Source organism: Ricinus communis, chromosome 9 (assembly GCF_019578655.1).
Source record: "Ricinus communis isolate WT05 ecotype wild-type chromosome 9, ASM1957865v1, whole genome shotgun sequence".
In the NCBI taxonomy this organism is placed as follows: domain Eukaryota; kingdom Viridiplantae; phylum Streptophyta; class Magnoliopsida; order Malpighiales; family Euphorbiaceae; genus Ricinus; species Ricinus communis.
In genome coordinates, this window is record NC_063264.1 from 6,926,400 (window position 1) to 6,951,641 (window position 25,242).

The 25,242-nt window shown below is 32.0% G+C and overlaps 5 protein-coding genes and 1 non-coding gene across 7 annotated transcripts; 3 read left to right on the top strand and 3 right to left on the bottom strand.

The window, feature by feature from the left end:
- Window positions 1-807: 807 nt before the first annotated feature.
- LOC8277564 (probable cytokinin riboside 5'-monophosphate phosphoribohydrolase LOGL10) lies at window positions 808-3,852 on the bottom strand. Its single transcript, XM_002528987.4, has 4 exons — window positions 3,343-3,852; window positions 1,778-1,906; window positions 1,445-1,629; window positions 808-1,360 (listed from the first exon to the last, which is right to left on the bottom strand). The coding sequence occupies exons 1-4, from the start codon at window positions 3,550-3,552 to the stop codon at window positions 976-978; spliced, it is 909 nt and encodes a 302-aa protein (XP_002529033.1). The 5' UTR covers window positions 3,553-3,852; the 3' UTR covers window positions 808-975.
- Window positions 3,853-7,255: 3,403 nt separating this feature from the next.
- On the top strand, window positions 7,256-9,551 carry LOC8277586 (40S ribosomal protein S8). Its single transcript, XM_002528986.4, has 5 exons — window positions 7,256-7,409; window positions 7,531-7,603; window positions 8,127-8,457; window positions 8,640-8,809; window positions 9,304-9,551. Exons 1-5 carry the CDS (start codon window positions 7,406-7,408, stop codon window positions 9,383-9,385), a joined length of 660 nt encoding a protein of 219 aa, XP_002529032.1. The 5' UTR covers window positions 7,256-7,405; the 3' UTR covers window positions 9,386-9,551.
- Window positions 9,552-10,528: 977 nt separating this feature from the next.
- Window positions 10,529-13,850, top strand: LOC8277562 (phosphoribosylglycinamide formyltransferase, chloroplastic). Its single transcript, XM_002528985.3, has 6 exons — window positions 10,529-11,204; window positions 11,353-11,464; window positions 12,399-12,575; window positions 12,740-12,866; window positions 13,055-13,193; window positions 13,283-13,850. The coding sequence occupies exons 1-5, from the start codon at window positions 10,829-10,831 to the stop codon at window positions 13,166-13,168; spliced, it is 906 nt and encodes a 301-aa protein (XP_002529031.2). The 5' UTR covers window positions 10,529-10,828; the 3' UTR covers window positions 13,169-13,193; window positions 13,283-13,850.
- Window positions 10,577-10,649, top strand: TRNAA-AGC. Its single transcript has one exon. It is a non-coding gene; the product is annotated as a tRNA-Ala (tRNA).
- A 363-nt stretch (window positions 13,851-14,213) lies between the features above and the next one.
- Window positions 14,214-18,284, bottom strand: LOC8277561 (putative MO25-like protein At5g47540). 2 transcript variants are annotated; one of them, XM_002528984.4, is made up of 12 exons: window positions 18,143-18,284; window positions 17,814-17,964; window positions 17,495-17,656; window positions 17,228-17,346; window positions 16,770-16,844; window positions 16,502-16,595; window positions 16,048-16,107; window positions 15,577-15,645; window positions 14,969-15,067; window positions 14,732-14,776; window positions 14,550-14,652; window positions 14,214-14,478 (listed from the first exon to the last, which is right to left on the bottom strand). In XM_002528984.4, the coding sequence occupies exons 2-12, from the start codon at window positions 17,934-17,936 to the stop codon at window positions 14,402-14,404; spliced, it is 1,026 nt and encodes a 341-aa protein (XP_002529030.1). In that variant the 5' UTR covers window positions 17,937-17,964; window positions 18,143-18,284; the 3' UTR covers window positions 14,214-14,401. The 2 variants fall into 2 exon arrangements, with proteins under 2 accessions (XP_002529030.1, XP_048235417.1); XM_048379460.1 differs by having other exon boundaries at window positions 18,155-18,234.
- Window positions 18,285-20,176: 1,892 nt separating this feature from the next.
- On the bottom strand, window positions 20,177-25,242 carry LOC8277560 (beta-1,2-xylosyltransferase). The gene is made up of 3 exons (XM_015725306.3): window positions 24,336-25,242; window positions 22,413-22,562; window positions 20,177-21,378 (listed from the first exon to the last, which is right to left on the bottom strand). Exons 1-3 carry the CDS (start codon window positions 25,056-25,058, stop codon window positions 20,656-20,658), a joined length of 1,596 nt encoding a protein of 531 aa, XP_015580792.1. The 5' UTR covers window positions 25,059-25,242; the 3' UTR covers window positions 20,177-20,655.

Sequence of the window (25,242 nt, forward strand, 5' to 3'; positions counted from 1 at the left end):
GTAACTGGTATCTGAGGTTGGCCTTATCTTAATAGAAAATATTCTGAACACTTCCGGCGCTACTATAGCTATTTATATCTATGTGCAAATCTTTGTGCCTTGATCTTTTTCAGGCTCTAGTTCTTTTGTTTCTCTCCATATTATACCCAAAAAAGCAAAAAGGATAGTTTTTCTTCATCTAAATTTTTCTAGGAATAGGCTAATATAACATATTGAATATGATGTTCAAAATAAACAAAAATATAAAATTCTTCTGAAAATAGGCTGTCATCATGAGGACTGAAAGTAATTGAATGTCCTGCAATATACATAACTCAGTCCTTGGCTCTTGGTACCAGTAGCAGTTTGAGTTTTTCTGTTGCTTCCATGTTTTGCTAGTTTACGAAATGGATACAAGTGTTTGAGCTGCTAAAAAGCTACTCTTATGAAAATTGGAGATGTGAAGACAAACCTTCTGATTTAGAGTCTGTCGCAGTTAAGTTCAAGAATGGAACTGCATTTGGCCAGTACAGTTTTACCACATCAGAACAATTAGTAGATAACCATGATAGAATCACATCTTTGATCATCATTTAACATAAGATATGTTATTATGACATGCATTATGAGTCTATTTTGCTGAATCTATAGATCGAGTCTTCTACATAAGAGTTTTCCCACATAATTGCAAGTTTTATATTTCAAATTGACTAGCAAGTCATCTGCAATTCTGCATAATTAAGCAATGCCAACATGTATCAGTTTAACCACTTCTGAAAACAATCAATGAGCCTGGTTTGGCAACTCTCTTTGTACTCAAGACCCACGTACAAAAATTTCATTTTCAAATTAATGCCAAGACTTGCATTTCTAAATTCCATAATGAATCATGGTGTACAACATTTATCAGTTTTGTCCCACTCGCACATATAATTCTGAAAGCACTAAAAGACAAATGTGACAATCAAACACTTAAAGAGCTTCACAAGAAATTATTCAATGAGCACTTGTAGGCATCTTGCCATGCCCATATTCGTCACTAGAAGAATGGAGATTGTAAAAATCTGTCAAGTAGGCCAAAGCTTCAGAGTTACTGTTGCATATCTTCCATAGTGGCGTAACCTCTCCTTTGGAAACAGTACCCCAGTCCTCACAATTTTGAATGAAGTCTAAAAGCTTCTGGTAGAATGAGTCATAGTTCATCACAATAAAAGGGACTGGAAGAGCTGATCCAATCCTTTCTAGTTGAATCAGAGCTAAAATCTCAAACATCTCATCAAGGGTACCAATTCCACCAGGGAGAGCAACTACAGCAGTCCTATCTGACCTAGTATTCCTAACTGCAGCATCCACCAACCCATGTTTTCTTGCCGAAAAAAACCTATATGTTATAAAAAAAGGGCTTAAGCAATGGTCATGCCGAAGAAGCCATGTTGGTAAAATTTTGGGCAATTTCAAAGTTTACCTGCATGTAAGATAAGTTTCTGATGGTAGATAAGGATGAAAATTTGAGGCTGTCCATTCACCAGCTTCTTTTGCTATCTTAAATCCACCAACAGGCTTCCCTGCTTGCAGTGCACCTTTAATTGTAGCATCCATTAGGCCTGGACCAGCCCCCATCCAAGAGGTACAGTCCAAAAGCTTTGCAACCTGCTGTCTAGAAATTTAGAACTCACAAAAGACATGATGGAAATATCGCAATAGAAAAATTATATTTCACTATGATGTTCAGTTTTCTTGGGAACCCATTCCGTGCAAATCCATGAATGATGGTAAAAACGGAGATGAATATACTTGCCTCTCTACTCAACTCCAGTGCTTGCAAGTAATGCGGATGATCTGGTCCCATTCTTGAAGAGCCCAGATAGACAACCCCCCTTCCAAGTCTGTGTATGAGTTCATAGCATCGTTCTATCTCTTTTCTGATCTTCCTTGTTCATCAGAATGTTAAAGAATTGGAACGTAAGTAATTGACCATCAGTTGATATAAAAATTAGAAAAAAAAAAAACAGTAGCACCATAAGACGTCTATGAGCCAAACCAAACGATGCATTCAAGAAGAATCCACAGATGTTATTATAGAAAATAATCCTGCAGTATACTAAATGGACACCAAAAAGTAAGATCTGGGAAAGATATGATCCTAAATTATGGCCATGATTTCCAGTTATCCACTGAACAAAAGTGTTCGTACAGCATCCCCACAAAACAAGCCAAACAATTTCATTAATCAAGCACAAACTCTGATGTAAAAATGGCAGAGTTCCAAAAAGAAAAAAAGTAAAAGTGGAGTAATCCTTACATTTGCTACAACCAACCAACCAGAACAAGAACTTGATAGACATACAAACCTCATGTGCAGTTCTCTAACAGTTAGGGAAAGATTTCTTCAAATGAACCTAAAGTAGCTGGCAGAGTTAACAAAACTTAAGAGCAATAGGTATGTTATTTGAGCTTTCCATGACTGTTCTTCGCTCAAGGCCCCATTATGTCAATCTTAACATGAAAGTCTTGAGACTTGAATCTATCATTCGGGTTCCATCAGATTCGATGGATGAAAAATGTTTTATTTGTTCTAGAGGAAACCAAAAGTAGAGAAACAAGATACTCTCATGAGAGAATGGTGAAGCTAAAATATCCAGCATAATGCAGATATTAAAATGTTAGCAACATCATATGTTTTTAGACTATGATAAATTAGATCGAGCAAAAGTTATTCAAAAAACTTTTCTTCAGATAACTACTTCTCCGTCATTGTTCCTTCTTTGCAATCCAAGGCACATTTAAGCAACACTATGACATTAGCATGCTGACAATTTTCTAGCTGAAAAACTATTACAGCACAGTCATTGGAAACTGAATCATCAACATTGCTAGAGAGCAAAATGTTGAATAACTACTTTACAAACATGTAGGAGAAACAATTCCTGATGCTGGTATAAACCCTTGAGTTAGCCCAACAAACAAAGACTTCTAACACTCAAATCACTGGCATAGCCTTCATTTTTATAAGCATCATCTTAAGACTCATGTAATTATCCAAAATTTTGTAGCATGAATCTCATTCTCTATGCAGATTCTCTGTCCTAAACTGCTTATCAATCTTGATTCTTTTCTCTTAACCCTAATGAACTGTCTAACCCTCTCAAAGTAGAGTTACAATATAATTTGGGTTTGTTCTCATTTAGAATCAACAAGCTCAACAAACATATTTAAGTAAAAAAATTAAAGAAAAAACAGCGAAAGACGCCAAACAGAAAAACACAGAGGTAGGAAAACACAGGGATTTTCAGAAAAAAAGAAAAAAAGAAAAAAAACACATAGGTCAAAAATGAAAATGAAAGAGGAAAAAACCAGAGTTACCTCATTTGGGCTTGTTCTCTCCTCAAAGTCGACTAATTCACTCTTGCACAGTGAAATTCTTTTTGGGAAAGGCTTAGACTTTGAACATCTGAGACTGAAATTAACACCAAACCTTCCATTTTCGTCAAAAGATTGAAGCTTTATGTTCTTTTCATACAAATTCCTGACTAGAACATGAGAACCCAAAGAACCCACTAATGGAAAACCCATCTTTGCAATTTAGACCCTCAAAAATGTGTCAATGTGGTGGTATTTTTTGCATCAATTTGCCTGATCAGAGGGAAGAGAAGTGTAATATATAATGCAATTGGAGTAGAAGAAAATGCTGAAAGAGAAAGAATGGAATTCAGCTGTATCACTAGCAAGGTGGGAAGGTACAATTTTCTGGGAGCTTCGGATCGATAGAAAAGGATGTGGGTTCCAATTCCAACTTGCTTGATAATGCCATTTGCTGAGTAAAACAATGCCTTATGCCTCATTGATGGCAAGAACGAGGAGGGAAGTGACAAGTGAGATAGGATTTTACTTGGGCAATGGGTCAATTTAGGCCCTGAATTTATGTATATTCAATTTAAATTTTTTTGATAAATAATTTATTGAATTTATATTTAAAAGTAAAATATATTCAATTTAAATTTTTTAGTAAATAATTTTATAAATTTACGTATAAAAGTTAGATATATTTAATTTAATAATATTATTTATTTATTAATTTACTGATATAATATCTAGTATCCCACTATGTAAAAGTGTATTTGGTAAAATTTAAAATTTATAATTGACCTAAAAAATAATAAATTATAGACCTATTTATTATAAAAGTTGAAATTTTATCTATTTAATATTTAAAAGATTGAAATTTTAACTTATTTAATCTTTAGAAAATTAGAATTTGAATTATTTAATACTTGTCATTTTTAGAACTATTAAATTTAAATTTTAAATTTTATCAAATATATTTTTATATAACGCGTCACTGAAATTGTATCAATAAATTAATATAATAAATATTATTTTTAATCTTTATATTTCAATTAAAACTTGAAAGTCTAATGTTATTTTATTTAAAAAAAAAATTATGTATTTGCTCTTGTACACAAGTTTAGAGGTTATTTGCTAAAAAGTATAGATTGGATGTATTTGACTTATGGACATAAATTTAAGGAGCTATTTGCTGACAAATTTAAATTTTATGTACTTAATTATTGGACATAAATTCAGAAGGCAAATTGACCATTTATATGATTTTACTTTATAAGCTAAGAATATTATTAACGATTTAATAACATTTTTCTCTTTCTCAAAAAAAGAAAACATTTCCCTATCTTTCCTTTTAACGTGTTTTATTTTTCGGATTGTTATATCCACAATCAGGTATACAATGCTAGATGCACAAAATATAACAATTTTAAAAATAGAACATGAATTTTTAACACGTACATTTTTGCGTCACTTGAAAATATATTTTGATATGGAAATATGATATTTTTATTAAGATGCGACTTTTGCTTCAATAAAACACACAGCTATCTTTTCTTAATAAATCTTATGAGAACACTGAAAGATCAATATTTTATATAAACATGTTATTAATAAATATATTATTTATTTTATTTTATATAAAAAGTATACTTTTTAAAATATATATGCATGATTTATATAAAAATGTGTGAAAATTATTATTAAAATTATCATGTAATTTTTTATTTTTTATTTTTTGTTAGATTAACATGTATAATCTCTTTCTAAAGTATTTATTTTGTGAGTATGAATGAGTTTTATATATTGATGAGCCTCAAGTGGTATTTTGATGAACCTATTGATTATGCCTTACGATTAATGATTTTGTATTATATATTTGATGAAACTCAAGTGATACTTTGATGAACCTGTTACTAGTATATATGACAAAACTTTTGATTATAAATAAATATATAAGTTATGAACTTGTATTATATATTTGATGAATCACAGGTAATACATTGATGAATCTGTTCTTTGTAAATGATGAATTTATTAATTATAACACATGAATATTATTTTATTTCTATGGATATCTATGGATAGAATATATATTTCTTATTTTCTTATAATTATAATTTTGTAGAATTATGGGTAGAAATTTTATTACAATAAAAAATTCTCAAAAAGAGGAATCTACAGAGGCAGAAAAAAGACCTAAAACTGATGAATCTCATAATAATAATAATATAAATTGAAATATTCCTTTGAGCAATATGAGAAAGAAGAAAGAAAATAGTAACAATATACACAATGAATCTTTAGTTTAGACTTAATGAATCTCGATGTTCTACATAACGAACTTATTTATTTTTCAACAATGAAATTGTGTATCAAAATAATGATAAATCTGTAGTTCATACGTAATGAAATTTAAATATTAAATAATAAACCTATTCTTTTTTAACAATAAAATTGTTATTAAAATTATGAAAATAATAATGAATATGTTGTTTGAAATATAATGAACTTATTATTTTTCAACAATAAAATTATTATCAAAATTATAAATATAATGATGAACATGTAGTTCATACATAATGAATCTATTATTTTAACATAAAAAAAAAAAGAATGAAGAACTTCAGCTTTATATATTTAAGAAAAAAAAAATCATGCAACAAAGAAGAAAAAAGAAAACAAATAGAAACGCATAAAGAAAAAAAAGAAGATTAAAGCTTATATAATCTAATATGAAAATCTAAGAAATGGAGAATTAATAAATTAAAATCTGTAATTTTCCAATTCTGTTTCAATTTTCCAACAACAAGGTAAGACATTATACTAGGATTAAAGTCTTCACATGTATGTTTTAAATTGCAACTAACTAATTTAATTAAAATACTGACGTTTTGGACATTAAGTATATAATACATAGTAATATTCAAATTAGGATATAATGTACTTTTATTTTTCTTTATTTTTAGCACGTCGATAATTACAAATAATAAGTAAAAAAATAATGAAAAACTGATAAAATAAATTTAAAAAAAAAATATTGTGTTCGGAAAATGAGATTAAGAAAAAAATAGTGTTAACCCTTTTTTAAATGCTAAATATGAAAATTAATAAACAAAAATATAATAGCATAACATTCAAAATTTTGAGTGTACATCTATTAAAATTTCTTTATCCAACTTAGTTTATTGATTTTCTTTTTTACTTTATCATTACCTTATCTTTACTAATACAGTCTTTCAATGGGTTAAAAAGATATGAATATCATATAATTAATTATTATAAACATAGAAATGTAGTCGTACAATGGATCTATATTAAGGATGTTAAAATAAATAATTTTAGGTATTAATTTTACATTGTAATTAATCATATTTTTAAGTTCCATTTAAGAAAATTTGGTTCATATAATATATAAATATATATTACATTAAATGTTGGTATAATAATTTTTTATTTAAAATTATTGTCACAATTTCACGATGACTTTCAATAACGTGTACGTTCTTGTCGAAGTTAAAATATTTTTAAATTATATTTATTTTTATGATTTTAAAGTATACTTTTTTAAAAAATAAAGTTTATCTTTTTAACCGTATATATTTAACTTTAGTATGCTCTATTAATTAATATATCAAAATAATGTATATTTTATTTTTATGTTATTTACAATAAAAATAATTAAACAAGAATAAAATTTGTGTGATTACATCTGAATTAAATTATAATCTCTTTTAGCAAATTAATTTAGTTTTAAGTGTAAGACAATAAAAATATTTTATTATAGGTTTTATTCATAAGAAATAGGTTAGAGAGACTATCTCATGTTTATATCCTTAAGGACTGGATTGTCACACTAAGCATAAGACCAATAGGCTAAAAACTCGTCAGCCGTTGGATCATTTAATCAACGATGATAAAACACTAAACATCATGCGCGCAAGTGCGAACGAGGTCATAGAATCAGCTATAAGTGCAATATATAAGCGTAAAACCCCGCTTCAGTCTTGCTTCTCTTGAAACCCTAGCCCTAGCCGTCTGTGTTGGAACCTTTGCATTCTGCAGTCTTTCCTCTACTGCAACAATGGGTATCTGTTTCTTGTTATTCTTCTCCAATCTGATTTCTTTTTCTAATTTCTCCTTATGATATTGATACTTGTTGTAATTGTGTTGGTAATGGCAAAATAATTTTGGGTATGGATTGATTAGGTATTTCTCGTGATTCTATGCACAAGAGGAGGGCCACTGGTGGCAAGAAGAAGGCTTGGAGAAAGAAGAGAAAGTATGTAATCACTTTCTTTCTTTTTCAGATATTTTAAAGATTTGTGTTTTATTGGTTGATTTTTTTTTCTTCTCTATTTGGTCATTTAAAGGAGAAATTAATAAGTGATTTTAAATGTTTGTTTGTTGGAGCGAAATATAGATATTGTTTTTGCTTAATGACTAGTTGAATATAAGTTTATTGGTTTGTTGCTTTCTGATGGACTTTTGGTCATTTTTTTTAATGTGAAATAATAATAATAATAATAATTTTTGGCTTTTAGATTCAACCTGTTGCATTTGTTGATGGTTTCCATTTTTTATTTTTTGTAAACTCTCAGATTGTTGCATATCCTTCTTATTGCTGAAGGAAAGTGGTTTAAGAGCACATGTCCAGTTTTTTGTATATGTGTGTGTGTGTGTGTGTGTATTTGTATTGTGTTTATATCATATATTGATGCACTGTTTTCTTTAAATCCCATCAGTTTGGATTTTAGTTCACTGCTGAACTTAATATTCTTTTTGTTTTTTCACCACATATGAAGGTATGAGCTCGGAAGGCAGCCTGCAAGCACAAAACTGTCTAGCAACAAGACAGTGAGGAGAATTAGGGTTCGAGGTGGAAATGTGAAGTGGCGTGCTTTGAGGCTTGATACTGGAAACTACTCTTGGGGTAGTGAAGCTGTTACCCGAAAGACCAGAATTCTTGATGTGGTGTACAATGCATCTAACAATGAGCTTGTTCGTACTCAAACTTTGGTGAAGAGTGCCATTATTCAGGTTGATGCAGCACCTTTCAAGCAGTGGTATCTTCAGCACTATGGAGTTGACATTGGCCGCAAGAAGAAAACTGCAGCTGCCAAGAAGGAAGGAGAGGTGGGCACTCGAGTCTTTAAACCCATATCGATCAGTTCTATATATTTGAGCTTCAGCTATTTTAGATTAGTTTCCTGCGGCATTGCAAGTGCAATTGCTATTTGTCCAATTAGGCTTGTGTTTTCTTTAGGTAATTGGTCATTAATTGTTTTCCTCTTGTCATATCACTTTATTTGTTATAGGAAGGTGAAGCTGCTACTGAGGAAGTGAAGAAGAGCAATCATGTTTTGAGAAAGCTGGAGAAGAGACAACAGATCCGCAAGCTTGACCCACATATTGAAGAACAATTTGGTGGTGGCCGTCTGCTAGCTTGCATCTCATCACGCCCCGGTCAGTGCGGCCGTGCTGATGGGTATGTATTTTCTTCTGTCAATTTTATTTCCTCCATCTCCATGCATTTCTTCCCTGCACATCTGCATAAGAATAATTTAGAGTCCTGTATCCAAACTGCAGTAGTAGTGGATAGCAGTTTGCCTAGATAATTGAGCCATTGTTGCCCCCTTGGAAAAGGTTGATATCCTTCATGAGAATTGTCTTTGGTCAGAGAATTTGAATTTGAATTTTGGTTCAGATCATGCTAATAAAGATTTGGACTTGTGAGGTGATTAAAATAGGAAAAAAATCAAATCAACCAAATCCATGAAGTTATTCAAAATTATGTCATCTGCCTTCTAGTGCTGAGGTCTAAGTTTTTGCTCGAATATGTTGCCATCCGCGATCACGAACACGAACACGAACCCACGCATTATGCATTATAAATATCTTTCAATTATGCTTAGCTGTAAATTATTTCGTCTATGTTACTGATCATGTTTCATTCATTTTCTTTTTTGATTGTGCTGGCAGGTACATTTTGGAGGGCAAAGAGCTGGAGTTTTACATGAAGAAGCTCCAGAGGAAGAAGGGAAAGGGAGCTGGTGCTGCCTAAAATTTTGTTGTCTGAACTCCATATTAAGATTAGACTTTTATCTTTACATTAATTGTTGCCCTTCTGTTTGGATCATAGTTTTCTATGAGATGAGCAGTCAAAACTTGTAGCACCAACCAGGATTTGTTGAATTCTTAATTAGAATGACAGTGTCTTTTGTTTTACATATTTACATGTCATGATTTTGAATGATGGTAATGATTATTGAGTGCCTTTTTTAAGGTTCCAGTTTTTCATTTATGAGCACGCAGTTGGTTATATTTATAAATTTGTTAATTAATTGCCAAATAGTAAGACTTTAACAATTAAAATAATTGGTATATGAAAATCTTATATGTAAAGAACACTGATCTTTTCTTGGTGCCTGACATTGATTTCAACATATGGCCATCTTTTTCCTTACTTCTGTTGCATTGGGGGGAGGAAAATAATTTGTGGTCGTATTTCTTTTTGTAAATGATACATTGTAAGATTTGTAGAAGAAATTATATGTTCTTAATAGATTCAAATCCTAATAAGGCTAATGCAATGCATCTCTCTAGTATTTTTTAATTATAGTATTATCATTTTTTTTTTATTTCTAAAATTTAACTATGAACTCTCTGTTTTGCTCCTAAAATACGTTGAAGTATGCTTCTCAAGAAAAAAAGAATGTAGAAAGTATGATTAGTAAACTTTTATGATTAGAAGAATTTAAACTTATTCACTTTCTTTCCCAAAGAAACGACTGAGGAAGCAAGGGAGACATTTACCATGTATTTACATATCTCATTAAATTAAATTACTTAGATTAGACCCTTTATAAGTTTTATTATAATCATAATTTATGACGCATCTTATTGTAATCTAATTATTTTTAATTTTAATTTTTTTTAAATTAAATAGTTGTTATTACTATTTTTTTAATCATTTTAATGCCTAAAACTTAAGTTGAGTTTTTTTATATAAAATTATTTTTAAATTAAATATTATATAATTACAATTCAATATTTTATATAAATGAAATGAGAAAATCTTGTTAATTTAGTAATTAATTATGAAGAAATATAATTAATATCTTCTAGAATTAAAAAGACATAGTTAACACGAAAAATTAGTGGAGAACTGAAAAATTACGGTAAGAGAAACAGTTGATCAATTTTTTTCTCCAAACAGATATTAGATGAAAAGTCTTACAGAATGAAGAAGCAAGGGGATGTAGCTCAGATGGTAGAGCGCTCGCTTAGCATGCGAGAGGTACGGGGATCGATACCCCGCATCTCCATTTTCGCCCTAGTTTCTTTTTTTTCACGCATCTCCTCTTTTAATTTTTCGCTTTTGGTTTTTATCAATAATCCTATTGTAATTGCAGAGGCTGGAAGAACTCATAGCCTGTTTGGAAATTAGGGTTGAATCTTTGGCTTAATAGATTATTCTTTTTCTGTTTTCGTCTTCTTCACTTAAATGGAAGCTAAAGCCTTACTTTCTAGTTTATCTACAAACTCTGCACTTCCATCGTTTCAAAAGAACTCACTCCTTTCATATGATTGTTTTTCATATCATTCTTCTACTGTTAATTTCCATAATTACCTCTGGTTCAAAACCCTTCAATCAACTTCTCCACAAGGGATAAAATTAAAACCATTACAATGTGTTAATAGTAAAGAAAGATTAGAGACTATTGTTTTTGAAAATAAAGAATACAAGAAACCAGATATTAAAAAGAAAAAGCTTGCAGTTTTTGTCTCTGGTGGAGGGTCTAATTTCAAGTCAATTCATCAAGCTTGCCTTCAAGGTTTAGTCTTTGGGGACGTTGTGGCTGTTGTCACTAATAAGCAAGGTAAAAATCTTTCTCTTTCTTGTAGATTATTTTGGATTATGGTTCTAGTTCGCTAGTAATTAGAGTCAGATTAGTTTGGATTCTTAATTAAAGCTATATTCTTTTTATGTGATTATTCTATTGGACTTTATATATGTTTGTTTTGTAGATTGTGGAGGTGCTGAGTATGCAAGAGATAAGGAAATTCCAGTTGTTTTGTTTCCAAGAACTAAAGATGAACCTCATGGTCTGTCGCCCAGTGACCTTGTAGCTGCACTTAGGTCAGTCTCATTGTTTGGAGTTATTCCCCATATTTCTTATGTTTCTCTCCTTGTTATTTCACCATACAGGTTTTTACATATATTGATTTCATATAATGTCTTACAAATTTAGCATTATAGAGTAGTAATTGATGGTTGAGAGGCCATGTCAGTGGTCATGATGCTGTAACAAATGGGATCTTCTTTTCGCCCCTCATTTCCCACCTAAGTGGTTTGTTTGCCTACCTTGTAAATTGGAGCTTAAGTCACTTCTTTTCGGTCCATTTTGGCAAAACACGTGAAGAATGCTAGCAATCATTTATTATAGGTATTACTATTTCCCCTAGCGATTGCAATTTTCGGCCAAGCGTTGCATACATTGTTCTTAGCGATTGAAAGAATTGGTTGATCCTATTATTGTTGGAGAAGTGCAATTCTTCAAGATTTTATGTGAATACTTCTTTAATCTCCATAACAAATTATTCTCTTGAGCATCTCTGATAATCTTTATCCACACTGCTTATGGAAGTTTTTGATTCTGCTACCCTCCTTGTTCTGAAAATTTGTTGTCTCTGTCAGTACTTTGACAAAGTATAGTAACTTATTGGCTCTTTATCGGATTGTTCAGATTGAGTGATTTCTTGTGGTTTTACATTACTTATATGTATAGGTGTCAAACTGACCTTTGGAAAGTTGAAAGAACAAGACAAAAACACAAAACTAATGATGTGCTAAATTGTTTTATAGGATATGAAGAATATCTTCTGCCTGCTTTCTCATGTTCTCTCTCTCACACTTCCACATCTAGAATTTGTACAAAATAAAATAAAATATGCTTGTTATTTGCATTATATATGAGATGGTTAATTTATCTGTGAGAGATACTTGTTTGTCACTCTATTTTTAGCTTGAAAGGCATAAAGATTGAGATATATACTTGACATGTTTTAATCAGGGAGTTGGAGGTTGACTTTATTCTTCTAGCTGGATATTTGAAACTTATACCAGCTGAGTTGATTCGAGCTTATCCAAGATGCATATTCAATATTCATCCATCACTTCTTCCAGCCTTCGGAGGCAAAGGTTACTATGGTATGAAGGTGCATAAAGCGGTCATTGCTTCTGGAGCAAGGTACCATTATGTTGTTACTCTTCTATTATGTCTTTGAAAATAACAACTGAAGTTCATAAACTATAGCTTGCTTGATTTTCTTTATCTGTAGATAAATGAGAAAGTACTAATGTTGCATTCTTTTTTGGCTTCTTCTTTTTCTTTTCTTTTCTGTGCCTGGTTAGATACTCAGGGCCAACTATCCATTTTGTTGATGAGCATTATGACACGGGTCGCATCCTTGCTCAAAGAGTTGTACCTGTACTTGCAGATGACACTGCAGAAGAGCTAGCTGCAAGGGTTCTTAGGGAGGTTTGTTGTAATCAGATTTATTTCAGACTTGTTTCAGTTTATTGAGCTGCCAGTATTCAGCTTCTTGTTTTAGATTGCATGAAGAAAAATTCTTTTTGGCTTATTTTTATCATTTGAGATTTGATTTTGGTATAAATTTACTTATGACATGTCTTCTTCTTTTTTTTTTTTTTCTTTTAATACTATAGGAGCATCGGTTATATGTTGAGGTGACAATGGCATTATGTGAAGAGCGAATAATTTGGAGGGAAGATGGTGTCCCTCTCATTCAGAGTAGGGAAAACCCCAGTGAATACAGCTAGCTTAACCAATTTTTTTTTTCTTATGGTTAGTCTCAATATTTGTCCTATATGATTTTTGATTTTTAAGCAATTCTAGAACAGGGCCTCTGACTAAGATTTCCTGCCCTATTGTAGGAGGTATGACATGCATGCAGGTAATTAATCGGCAGCATTGTTGTGATACATGTTGGAATTAAGATTTCATCTGACACTCTTCAAATCAGCAGTTCTTAATTTACACAGAAGATCCAAGTCATCGTAGATTGCAAGTTTAGTATAAATTATAAGCAATGTTCAAGTATTTACCCCGCGGGGGACATTTGAGCTTGACCTTTGTTTTCTTCATTTGCTGAGTGTTGGAAGCATTGTAAAAAGCTGGAAGGAGGGGAAACTTGGCAAATTAAGGATGCACAAAACCAAAATGGGAATATGAGATAGTGGAAGACTTCATCTTGTTGTTGTAGGGAAACCGGTATGTGATCTACTGTGTATGGCTCTTTTGAGATCTCTATTAGAGGACCTGCTTGCCAAGAAATTTTCTCTCTGTTTTATCTTTTTTTCTTTTCCCGTGATTTGATGATGAGAAGGGAGAGGAGTGAATTGGCAGGAGATTTGGCCTTTCTCGGGAGACCCTTCTCTTACATCAACTTAGAGGTTCACCTTCTGGCTCTGATGAACAAACATAGAGGCAATCTCAACTCAACTCTCTTTCCAAAACAGAATTGCTGCATACATACATACGTTTGTCTCATGGTTGACAGGAATATGAGCACATTTCAATAAAATGTGAATTTGAACGATATGGTAAAAGAAAGTTGTGGCCAAGGGTCAATCATAACCTCCAAATGAATGTTTTGAAACCTTAAAAAGATATTCCAAAAGATTAATAAGAATAAGGGGTACAATTGCAATATTTCAACTTGTAGAAAATTTTAGGTTTGAATCTTTCTCTAAATATATTTATCATTCACGTGCTGATATGTAAGAATAGACGTAGATACTCCCAGCTTGGCTAATGGGCACCACTGAGCTCCAATTAAATAAATAAATAAATAAATAAAAGAGCTAACAAACATTTCACTAATAATAATTATATTTTTAAATCTTGTTGAACAGAGTTCTGTACAAGAGGCACCAGCTTTGTGCCTGTAGTCTTTACGTTACTATTCCAGCTAAAGCCCCAGCTGGGAAAGTACAGAACTGAAACTGATTAATTTATATTTTATAGGTTGTAGTACATTTCTCCATGGCCGGTCACTGGCTACCAGCTTGTTTCAATTCAGCAATTTCTTTGATAACCTGAGTTTTATCTTCCTCAAATTGCTCATCTTCTGCAACAGATGAGACGCAAAATTTAAACAAACAAAAAAATGGAACTAGATTTTTCTGTAAAAGGTTATACCTCTATCCAGTTTAAAGTCTGCCAAGAAACGCAGAAGTTTGCTCCTATTGGCAATAAGTATGCTGACAATTTCAGGAGGTTTATTTTGATTGGCAGCAAATAGCTATTGACAAGGAGAAAATATTAAACAAAAAGTCCCAAGTTAGTAATAAGTAATATTTGCTAAAAATTTGAATCAATACCTTGAAGACGTGAAATGCATCTATCTTGATGTTCTTGCTTGATTCCTGAATGGGAATAAGTTTAACACATTAGGCTTACATGATTGTTTCATTTGATTGCTTGATACTAAGAATATGTAATAAGTAGTTCATAAATGTTAATAAACATTGTAGTTTCACACTTTATTTCCTCGTTAAGAAAACATACAATTGAAAAACTAGGTCTGTCAGACAATCAAAGACAACGAGGAAACATACCCTTAGAAGATTCATCAGAATCCGCAAGTTATCTTTTGAGCTAACATATTGTACCATGATTGCAGAATTTGATCTATCAAGTAAGATATCACTTAACAGCTGAAACAAGTAGCAGAAATTGTCAGCATAAGCTCAGCTCTAAAAGAAATAAGTAGAAAGCAACATATGCATGGATTCTACCTATACTCACAAAATCAAATAAAGGATGGTGGCAATAATAATAGGCATGATGCTAACAGAATGCACAAGTAAATTATGGCCAACAAAAGATGTGTAACCAGTGATTCCAAAACCAGAGGCGATTAGTACTCTGAATTCTTGTACTTGTGATTCTTTTCAGCAAATCATATTCCTATACTAGATTTATATACAGGAATGCCATCTTTCCCATTCACCCATCCCATCCAAAAAGAAAACAGAGCTGCGAGGGATGAACGAGTAACAAGAAATTATGTGTATAAAATTCAGTTCTATCTCGATGATGCTATTGATTGAAAGAAAGTGAAAACTTGCCTAACATCTTCATATGTTAACAGCTTGTCAGAGGCACAAAACAATTGAGCATGAGATTAAGTCACGCATATATGCAATTCGCGAGAGTAGAATACCTTAATAGCTTGTCGTTTGGTAATATAATTGTCGGATTCCAGCAGCTGTGAGTTAAAATCCTGAAAGAACTAGAGCCAGAAATAATTGAAGGAAGTTAAATTGCCATCATCCAAGTGCTAAAAACTTGAAATGAGACTTTCCCCCTCATCTCCGGCTTTATCATTTTAACTTCTAAATTTTAAAGTTTTAACAATAGAACCATGGGCTAAATTTTGATAGAAAATCATAATTATAAAATGTATAATTTCCAGTCTATTAGTCATTACCCGATTCTTTTTTTCTCCCTCCTTTTTGGTCAAAGCTAGTTATCCAATTTAAGCATCAAAGAACATACTCAAATTTCAGCCTTTTTCTTTTAAATTTAAACAGTTATCACTTAAAACATGTAGGCTTCACCTCCAATTCCTAGAACTAAAACCGTACCGAAAACCACATAAACCATAAAAACAGTACAAAGGTTATCATCTTACCCAATCATAATTTTTTGAAAGAAATCCAGCAACTGTGGACTTGTGCCTGGTCAAGAGCTCCTGGAACATTTAATATATTATACAGTCAGCAAGAAACAAAAATTTAATGAAAAAAATAAGAACACTAAGCAAAATCTTAGTAACTTATTCATGTTTCAGAACAATGTGCAAAATGAAAACCAAAGTAATACACATAATTTCTTTTCTAAAACCAAGAATATGGATAGCATCTATTATAACATTCCCCAACGTAAGCAAGCCAGGGACCTCACTATATGAATTGCTGCAATTTCATTTTGATTGTTTCTACAGTACAAACATTGAAAGATAATCATACTATTGATAACCAATATTAACACTTGAATAACACAACCGAGTAGAAATGCAACCATGACAGCCTCATACAATAAGACTATGATATTAAGACATAAGAGTAAACTTGGAATAACTCAACCTTAAAAGTTGCTGTAGCATCTGCTGCAATATCAAAATTCGGAAGCTGAATGTATTTAAAGAACTTCTTCAAGTGCTCCGAATCCAAAACGTGTCTACCAGAGAAGTTAAATATGTTTTGACAATACGAAATCAAAAGGTTTATATGAGCAAGCTGATGAATAGATATTAAAAGTAGGGAACCTAGTGATTATATCTGCACTAGCACACTGGTGAGGAATGAACCACCTCCCATAAGATGCAACAGACTAAGCTTTCAGATAATTTACCTTGCAATGCTCTGATGACGTATGCACTCCCTCAACATAGCACCATAATGCAAAGCAAGATCAACATCTTCATACCTAAATCACAACTTCAATATAAGCAAAAGCATCTACTAGAAAGAAATAAGTCAAAAACTAGTAAGAGACCAATCAATTCCAAAGCACTTTTAAGATGAGCTTTTACATTAAACTCAAGCAGTAGCAGTTACAAAATTCTCCCTAAAGATCATCACAGACCTAAACTAAGAAAGCTTTAGTTACACTGATAATGCCGAACCAGCCAATTTTATTCGCCATCAATACCAAAGTTCTAAAACCCAATTTGTTCTCATCTCTCACTGCTAATATTTCCCTTAGTTGCTAAAACTCACTCAATAAAAGTAGCATAAATAAATATCAAAGACTTAAAGCAAGGCAACAAAGCAACCAAAATAACAAGACTTCCGCAAACAGAATCTTACCCCAGTATCAAAATATCGATGATACCTAAGTTAGCTTCCAAGTAAGTAGAAGCAATTATTCGACTTTGAACTTGTTGCCTCTGCAAATTTGCAACCACTTGGGTGGCATCTCTACGAGCCTATAATAAATAATTAATGTGATAAGCACAAGAAAAAAACTACACTATAAAAATATGAGTCAACAAACATTATAACAAGACAATTTTATAATTAGTCACGATTAATCCACAATGATTAACCAAATATGTTGAATTTTTAAACTCCCACCTCCAAACTAAGTTTTGGAAGAGAGACAATAAGAAGATTCATGGTGTTCTCTCTAAAGAACTCCTGAGTCAATTGTGAACAAGCTTCAGGTACAGGTTCATGTTCACTGCTACCATAAAGTATCAACTTCAACTCTCGTAAATGCTTATTCAATTCTTCCATCTGCAACCAAAGCCAAAAACCAGAAAGAAAAAAAAAAACACCAGATTACATAATATAATATTCCAAAATTATATGAGAAACTCAGTAAAACTTTCATGGGTTTTGATAAAAAACAAACTTTACACATAAACAAAGAGAAACATGCAGAAAAATTAACCTTCTCTTCTCGTCTAGAACCGCGAAGTTCACCACTGCCGCCATTGAGAGAAAGAAGAAGGGTTCGTGTCTGCCTTACAATTTCAGCAGGAGATTTGGGTTTGGCTTTGAAAAACCCTTTCATCCTCTGAAACTTTGAGGCTTCTTTGGTACTTGCAAATACAAAAACAATTGAATTGAGATCTCAAAACAACAGAATTTCAATAACTTGAAGAAACTATTTCTGTACTTCTTCTGGTTTTGTTGTGTCCTACAACAATACTAAAAGGAAAAGGAAAAGCCAAAAATTAAAGGGAAAGAAGATGACTATTGCTTGTAAATAGCACCCACTTTGAATCCTACTCTGTCAGTGTCACTGTAATTGGTGCAGTGATAGGTAACATCCGTTTAACTCAAACTCGGGCAAATTTTATAAATTAAACCGCTTTTATTGATTAATTGATTAATAATTAACTGTTGATCGATATTTCTATCAGTTAATTCAATTTATAATCAGACTTTTTTTTGTATTCATTGGTATTATTATTACATGAAATTATAGTATAGTAATTATAAAGTATATTACTTATATTTATAATATAGTGAAATTTAAAATTTATTTCATTTTTTATTCTATTCATCATACAATCTGTCAAAGTATTTTTTTTTTCTATTTTTAAGAAATAATGTATTCTAAATAGAATAAAATACTAATCATCTATTATAAATTATATTTAATAAATAACTTATTTCTTTAACTAAAAATTATTAATTATCTTAAAAACAGCATATCATTCATGTTATCAAGATTAACTTAAATAATTTTTACATAGACAATGATTTCTTATTTCAATAATAACATATCAATTATATTTTTTATATTAATTTAGTATTTGATAAATTTATTTATTTGGGTCACCTAAAAAGATAAAATATTTTTTTTCATTTAGATACATTTATATGGGTTAAAAAATTAAAATAAAACAAAATAAAAATTCTGAAAATATGTTATTAATTCTGAAATTGTTTTTGTTTTGATGTTCTTTACAGTTTCAGTAACTTTAATTTTGTTTATTTTAGAGCTCTCATTTTTGGTCTAGATATTAGAGGGGCCTTGATTGTTTAAGTTTGCTCTTCTCTGATATTATTTCTATCCAGTAATGAAATTATTCCTATTTGGTCCTTAAAAAAAAAAGTTTCTCTTTATAATTCTTTTATAAATAAAATCTATATCAATATTTTATAATTAATTTAAAATTATAAAATAAAACAAATAAAAATGACAATTTCATAGTACTCTTACTATTATAGAGTTTTTTTATATTTAAGTTATTTTGTATTTTCTCATTTTTCTAATCTTTTTCTTCCTTTTTTCCATTTATTTTATATCCAAAACTTTTACTAGTCTGATGATTTTAAAAATATTAAAAATATAAATTAAATTAAGAGTCCAAATTTAATATAATTTTTTAATCAATTGAAAATATAAAAGCTACAAAAACTTAAATCTCAATTTTATGAATACAATCATTTGATATAAGAATATACATTCTATTATTAATAAACTATAATACATCTTTTTAATTGGCCTTCTATTTAAAATATTAATAAGGTATTGAAATAAAAATGAGAAATAGACAATAATATTAACATGGTGAAATAAAGTAAGAAAGTCCTGGCATTTTAAGACAATTACAAAATATCATTATTACTTGTATTGTTTAATATAGTTTAACTATAAATTATAATACATGTCTTATTTATAGAGAAGGTGCTAACCTTCTCTGTATTTTTTAGACATGCAGCATTATTTATATATATAAAGTAAAAATTTAAATAACATAGTTGTTATATTATTCAACCTTTAGAGTTTTTAATTTCAATATCTTAACTCTATTTTGTACAGTGTTTAAATGAAATTAAAGAAAGTTAGTTTTTGAAGCAAAATGAGAATACATTTTACATATAATTTAATTATATATTAAATTTCTTTTAAAAAGGGACAGAAGCAAAAGACTAACAACTATAACATATTTGGGCATATAAAATTGTCAGAACATTATTTATCAAAATAAAGGTAAATAATTTTTTATGAAAAAATATATAAAGTGAAAAGATACTGAATTTCTATGCCGTTAAATAAAATAAATGGGGATATAAAAATTTAAAATATAAGTGTTTTTTTAACAGAAATAAATATTAAAGTATAACAAAAATACCATTTAAGCTCGTTAACATTAATTTAAAAATAAAGCCATATGTCTCAATACTAGAGAAAAGGTTAAAAAATTAATAGAAATAAAACTTCAGGACAACCCTGAATGGGGGGGCATCTCGGAATTGTGAAATTTATTATTGTTCTAGAAAACATAACTCGAAATCAAGGGAGAAATAATATGGTTAACTATTAGAATACCAAATCAACCAGAAATGAGGAGCAACCTTATCAATAGTCACCTATTTATTTGTCTTTTCTTTCTGATAACTGTGTACGTTTCTGTACAATGTCTATGCACAAATGCAAAGAATTCCGTCTACACTAGCGAAATACTCCATTTAAAATGAGCCATGCGACTGATGTATAATGTATCATACAATGTCGCTAAATCGACCGCACTAATGAGTAGCTCTTCCAGAAACATTCAAGGCATCCTCCTCCTCTAGCCGACTGCTGACAGAATGATTGAGAAACAGTTGTCTCCATTCAACATCATGGCCGAGCATCCATACAGATTCATGCCAACTAGAATCTGACCTCCGCCAACAGGCTCTCAAAGTCAATATTGCAAGCAGAGAGGGTTTCTTGTCACTTCCACTTTCCAGCCCTAAGACTTGGAATCAATTCCAAATCAAAGTAAAGAGTTTCAACATCCAAGGCCTTCCATTATTCTGCTAAGCTTGTCGATGACAACTGCCGGATTGGCATATGATCCAGCAAGATTAATGGCATGGTACTCCAACCCTTTCCACTGGGAAATCAATTGAAAATGTGGACGCCTAAACTGGCTACTGATGATCTCTAAAATTACTGTTTTTGGTGTTGCAGATACTATGTGAGTAAGACCTGCACCATGAGCGCCAATAATAACTGACGCCTCCTGAATAACTCGTACTTGTTCCTTCATAGGCATGTGTGCAAACAACCCATTCACAAGATTTACTTTGCATTCCAAATGATTGTTTGCCCAAATCTGCAATGCATCAAACACTTCTTGTTCATTGCTTAGTCTTGATTCAACTCTACCACCATGACGCGGATGGGCTAAATAATCTTCACGTCTAATAAAGAGGATATTATGACCTGAAATAGGCTTTTCAACTCCATGTCTATTTACAGAGAAGCCAAAGGCCGTTCTAATCATTTCTCCGAACTCAGATAACCGCGCTGTTTTTCTGTCATCAGGTTTTTGCCAGAGATCATGTGCAGATGCTCCCCCACAGTTTATTTCTTCACTCAGTCCCTTGAAGAGTGCAGTCTCATATCCCAAAGGAGCAAGAACAACGTGGCGAAAACAAACTGAACCAGTGAAGTTTTTAGCATATCTAAGACTTGAAAACAATGCTTTCCATGTTTCTTCCAATGGTGCCTGAAATTTTCATGAAGGTCAGAAGAATAGACACACAACTTTTGACTGAGCTGAGCAAATTCAGGAGAAAAGAGAAGGGGAGATGGGCGTCGGAAAGGTTTTACAAAGATATCAAATCCTTAATCAAGATTCTAAGGGATTTAGTTATATGAAGCTCCCCTCCTTTCCAGCTTCATCCAGGCCACATTTCCCGCCCGACCAATAAAATGAAATAAGAAATCCAGAACCTCCCAAGTGAATGCGACCATCCCAAGTGGGTGGAGAAATTGCTATAAAGAGCTTTTTATCTCGCGTGAAAATAAAACAAGAAATATGATGAACATAAAAAAACAAGCATGTACCAGCAGACTGGGTAAGGCAATTGTGTTCAAACAGTCAATTACAGAAGGCATCCAGTAAAACAAAAAAATTTGCAGTAAAAGAATAGATAAGTTGAGTTGATCAGAGTACTTACGACTAAAATCATGACGATCAGATTTCCAAATGGACCCATCTACCTATCTAAGGAAGAAAAACCTTTTGGCATAGACAAGTGCACTTATTCAGTTTAGATGAATAGAAAGGTAGCAGAGGGGAAAAAATGTCTCGAATGACTCTTAGATCAATAGAGGTGTAGCAAAGTGGCAAGAGTGTCTTGAGTGACTCTGAGTTCTGGAATAAGAAGCATCAAACACAGACACTCCATTTCTAAAAGAGAGTTTGAAGGCATCAGACAAAGGTATAAGTGCTACACGAGGAATGACTTTTGGCTTCTGCAACTTTATATGAACATTCTAGAACTTCTATTATCCAAGATGTTCTAAAATCATTGCTGGACCAGAATTTTCATCCGTCAGGAACCTCACCTCTATATTGATTTAAGCCCATATGGAAGACCAGTTAAACTCCAAAGTACTCTGCTACTCTTGAAGATTCTGAATTCTCCTATCATGCATTTATGTTATCTATTCTCAACCATCTAATTTAAAAGGAAAAAAACAAAAAACCTATAAAAAGTTGAAAAGAAGATAATTAAGAAAATGGGAAGCACATACCCTGCAATGGCCGTCCACAAAAACCAGATGAGGTCGATAAGGCAACTCCGTGACTCTTGAAGACACATATGCACTATACCAATCCGTAATCGTGTGAAAAAGATTTGCATATTCAAACCGTGTGACCAGAATTGTTGGCTCCTCAATCCACTGTGGAGCACAGAGATTACTATCAGAAACAATCATAGAAACTGGAATGTAAAAAATATCAAAGTTACAACTGGACCGAAAAAAGTATCAAATCAACAACTGGAATGGCAAAGAAATCAAGCTTGTTAAAATTTCATTAGCACCAAATTTTATTTCATACTTCTAGAAGTCAACCTAATCACAAAACTCCACATCATGAACAATATGAATCAAACTGACAACTGGAATGGAAACAAAGTAATCAAATTAATGCACATTAAAGCTGCCCTAAAATTAAGTCTAAAAAGCATGCTTTGTTTTCAATAGTAATTAATCTAATTCAAAATCATGACTGCTTCAGAATAATTAGGATCAACAACTAATTACTGAATCAACAATTCATTAAACATTCCTTAAAAAACCACTTCCAATGAACTAGTAAACCAAATTATTAACTAAAAAATTAATTAGGATCCAAATGAACAGAAATTAAATCCAAAATCTAGAAAACCCTAACCAGATTGCTCTGCAACTCATGATCATCAACAACACCGAATTGAACTGAGAAAATAACAGTCTCTTAATCTGCCCTTGAGGAACATAGTTATCCCAAACATACGATCAACAAGATTTACATTTTCTATTTTATCTCCTAAAACCCGAAATGCACTATTTTGAAACTCAGGTACTCATCTTCCTCCTTTCTGCCAATAACCTCCTCTATAGTCTTACCTCCTTTATAAATTTGTATCATCTTTGAAACCATACATACTGTTCCTCTTTCACAAATGGAACTATGAAGCATCTTGCTGAAGTAACAATGTTACCATCCAGAAGAAGCAGATCCACCTCAGAATACTGAGGCAGTTAGTTTTATCCATTACAAAGTTAGATTCGCATGAGCCCAATGACACAGCATTTTGAGGCCAAAGTTGGGATGCTGGGAGTATCGGTCAGGGTTTTTAGGTAAATAGTGTGATTTTCAGGTTTATTATCATCAGAGACTATTGCCCGTTAGGAAATGATAATTGGTTTCAACTTTCAAATGAGGTAGGGAGGTGGGGGTAGTGGTGTTCTATTGGTGGTTCCTGGTGGTTGTTGTCTTGGTGGTGATAAGGAGACAAGAAGAAAAAACAATATGGAGTTGAAAAGGAAAAGTGAGTGCAATCTTTAACAGCTTTGAGTACTCGTAGTGTTTTCTGAATATATATCTTTTCCAGTTTCTCTTTCTAAAACTAGTTATTTCTCCCTCAACTCCCCTTTTCTCTTTTCTTTTTTCTTTCTGTCTTTATTTTAATTAATACTTTTTTGGAAGCATGCACTTTTAAGTAATAATCTGATTCCCAAGCATGTAGCATTGAATTGCTTCCAATTAATCAGGATCTAAACAATCACCTCCAAGAAGCTAGTAAAACTTTATTTATCCAGATAATTAATAAACAATCTTGACAACCTCCACTTGTTGAAAAAAAGCCTAACCAAATCCAAATAAAAAATAAAATTAAGCCATCCAAATTCTAAAAGAAACCTAAGCTCATCACATTAAAAACTGGATAAATACCATATAAAACTAGAATCAAACTGACAACTGGATGTGTACCATATAAAACTGCCATAAAATCGAAGTTAAAAACATGTTTGTTTATGGTAATGTTAATTTATCTGAGATCTCAAAACAGCATAAATAGATTAACAATTAACCATTGAAAATACTTCCACCAGACCCTAATACATTAACCATAGCAATATATTGATCCAATAGAAAAAAAAAATTAAAAGAGAAAGAACCCTAACCTGATCACAGTGAAACTCCTGATCACCAACAACAAGAATCGAACCAATCAAATCACGCATAGTATGTCTCATAATCTGTCCTTCAGGAACATAACTATTCAAAAAATCACTATCAACCAGATTTCGACTTCTATTTCTGATTTTATTTTTATTTTTATTTCCTAATAAAACCTGAAACGCACCATTCTGAAACAGAGGTAACTCCTCATCTTCCATTCTGCCAATAACCGCCTCTATAACCTCACCTCCTTTAGACATCTGTATCATCTCCGGCACCATCCGTACACTCCCTCCTTCACAAATAGAACTCCGAAGCGTCTCGCTGAAGAAACAACGGAACCATCCTCCGCCGTGATTTGCGGGGGAGAGGACTTCGATGCGGTTACTGAATCCGTTACCAAAATAAGCTTCGCACGAGCGGAATGAAACGTTAGGGTTTTGCTGCGTCCATGGAAGGTAAGATGGAAGTATCGGCCAGGGCTTTAAGTAATCACTGTGATTTTCGAGGTTGGTATTATTATTGTGGATGTGACGATTGTCCGTTAAGAAATGGCGATTGGTTTCGAGTAAGGTAGAGAGGCGTTGGTGGTTTATTGGTGGTTCGTGGTGGTTGTTGTTCTGGTGGTGGTGATAATGAGAGGAGAAGTAGAGGAAGATGGAAATTGAGTTGAGAAGGAAGAGAGAGAGTACGATCTTGAAGAGCTTTGAGTGAGTTCTGTTCATGGTATGATTTTCCTTTCTTCAACTCTAAAAAATTCTCTGTTTCTCTCTCTAGAAACTCCACAAACCAAAACCAGATGGAGGAGCTTTCGGCTGTACTGATAGCGTCAATTTTTCTTGCCCTTTCCGTCTAACATGTCCGGTGTCGTCTTCTTCCTTTCGTCTCTTTGGAGTTGTTAAATTGACT

What these genes read in the sequence shown, in the direction of transcription:
- LOC8277564 (XM_002528987.4), bottom strand. Translation starts at nt 3,552, where the DNA reads ATGGGTTTTCCATTAGTGGGTTCTTTGGGTTCTCATGTTCTAGTCAGG. An exon ending in AGAGAACAAGCCCAAATGAG is followed by an intron (nt 1,907 to 3,342) that starts GTAACTCTGGTT and finishes TGAACAAGGAAG; the next exon opens with ATCAGAAAAGAGATAGAACG. An exon ending in CACTGGAGTTGAGTAGAGAG is followed by an intron (nt 1,630 to 1,777) that starts GCAAGTATATTC and finishes TCTAGACAGCAG; the next exon opens with GTTGCAAAGCTTTTGGACTG.
- LOC8277586 (XM_002528986.4), top strand. An exon ending in CTGCCAAGAAGGAAGGAGAG is followed by an intron (nt 8,458 to 8,639) that starts GTGGGCACTCGA and finishes TATTTGTTATAG; the next exon opens with GAAGGTGAAGCTGCTACTGA. An exon ending in CAGTGCGGCCGTGCTGATGG is followed by an intron (nt 8,810 to 9,303) that starts GTATGTATTTTC and finishes TTGTGCTGGCAG; the next exon opens with GTACATTTTGGAGGGCAAAG.
- LOC8277562 (XM_002528985.3), top strand. Translation starts at nt 10,829, where the DNA reads ATGGAAGCTAAAGCCTTACTTTCTAGTTTATCTACAAACTCTGCACTT. An exon ending in TGTTGTCACTAATAAGCAAG is followed by an intron (nt 11,205 to 11,352) that starts GTAAAAATCTTT and finishes TTTGTTTTGTAG; the next exon opens with ATTGTGGAGGTGCTGAGTAT. An exon ending in GTCATTGCTTCTGGAGCAAG is followed by an intron (nt 12,576 to 12,739) that starts GTACCATTATGT and finishes GTGCCTGGTTAG; the next exon opens with ATACTCAGGGCCAACTATCC.
- LOC8277561 (XM_048379460.1), bottom strand. Translation starts at nt 18,195, where the DNA reads ATGTTACCTATCACTGCACCAATTACAGTGACACTGACAGA. An exon ending in GTTCTAGACGAGAAGAGAAG is followed by an intron (nt 17,657 to 17,813) that starts GTTAATTTTTCT and finishes CTTTGGTTGCAG; the next exon opens with ATGGAAGAATTGAATAAGCA. An exon ending in ATCGATATTTTGATACTGGG is followed by an intron (nt 16,845 to 17,227) that starts GTAAGATTCTGT and finishes GTTGTGATTTAG; the next exon opens with GTATGAAGATGTTGATCTTG.
- LOC8277560 (XM_015725306.3), bottom strand. Translation starts at nt 25,058, where the DNA reads ATGAACAGAACTCACTCAAAGCTCTTCAAGATCGTACTCTCTCTCTTC. An exon ending in AGGAGTTTCACTGTGATCAG is followed by an intron (nt 22,563 to 24,335) that starts GTTAGGGTTCTT and finishes TGTGCTCCACAG; the next exon opens with TGGATTGAGGAGCCAACAAT. An exon ending in TTGTGGACGGCCATTGCAGG is followed by an intron (nt 21,379 to 22,412) that starts GTATGTGCTTCC and finishes TGAAAATTTCAG; the next exon opens with GCACCATTGGAAGAAACATG.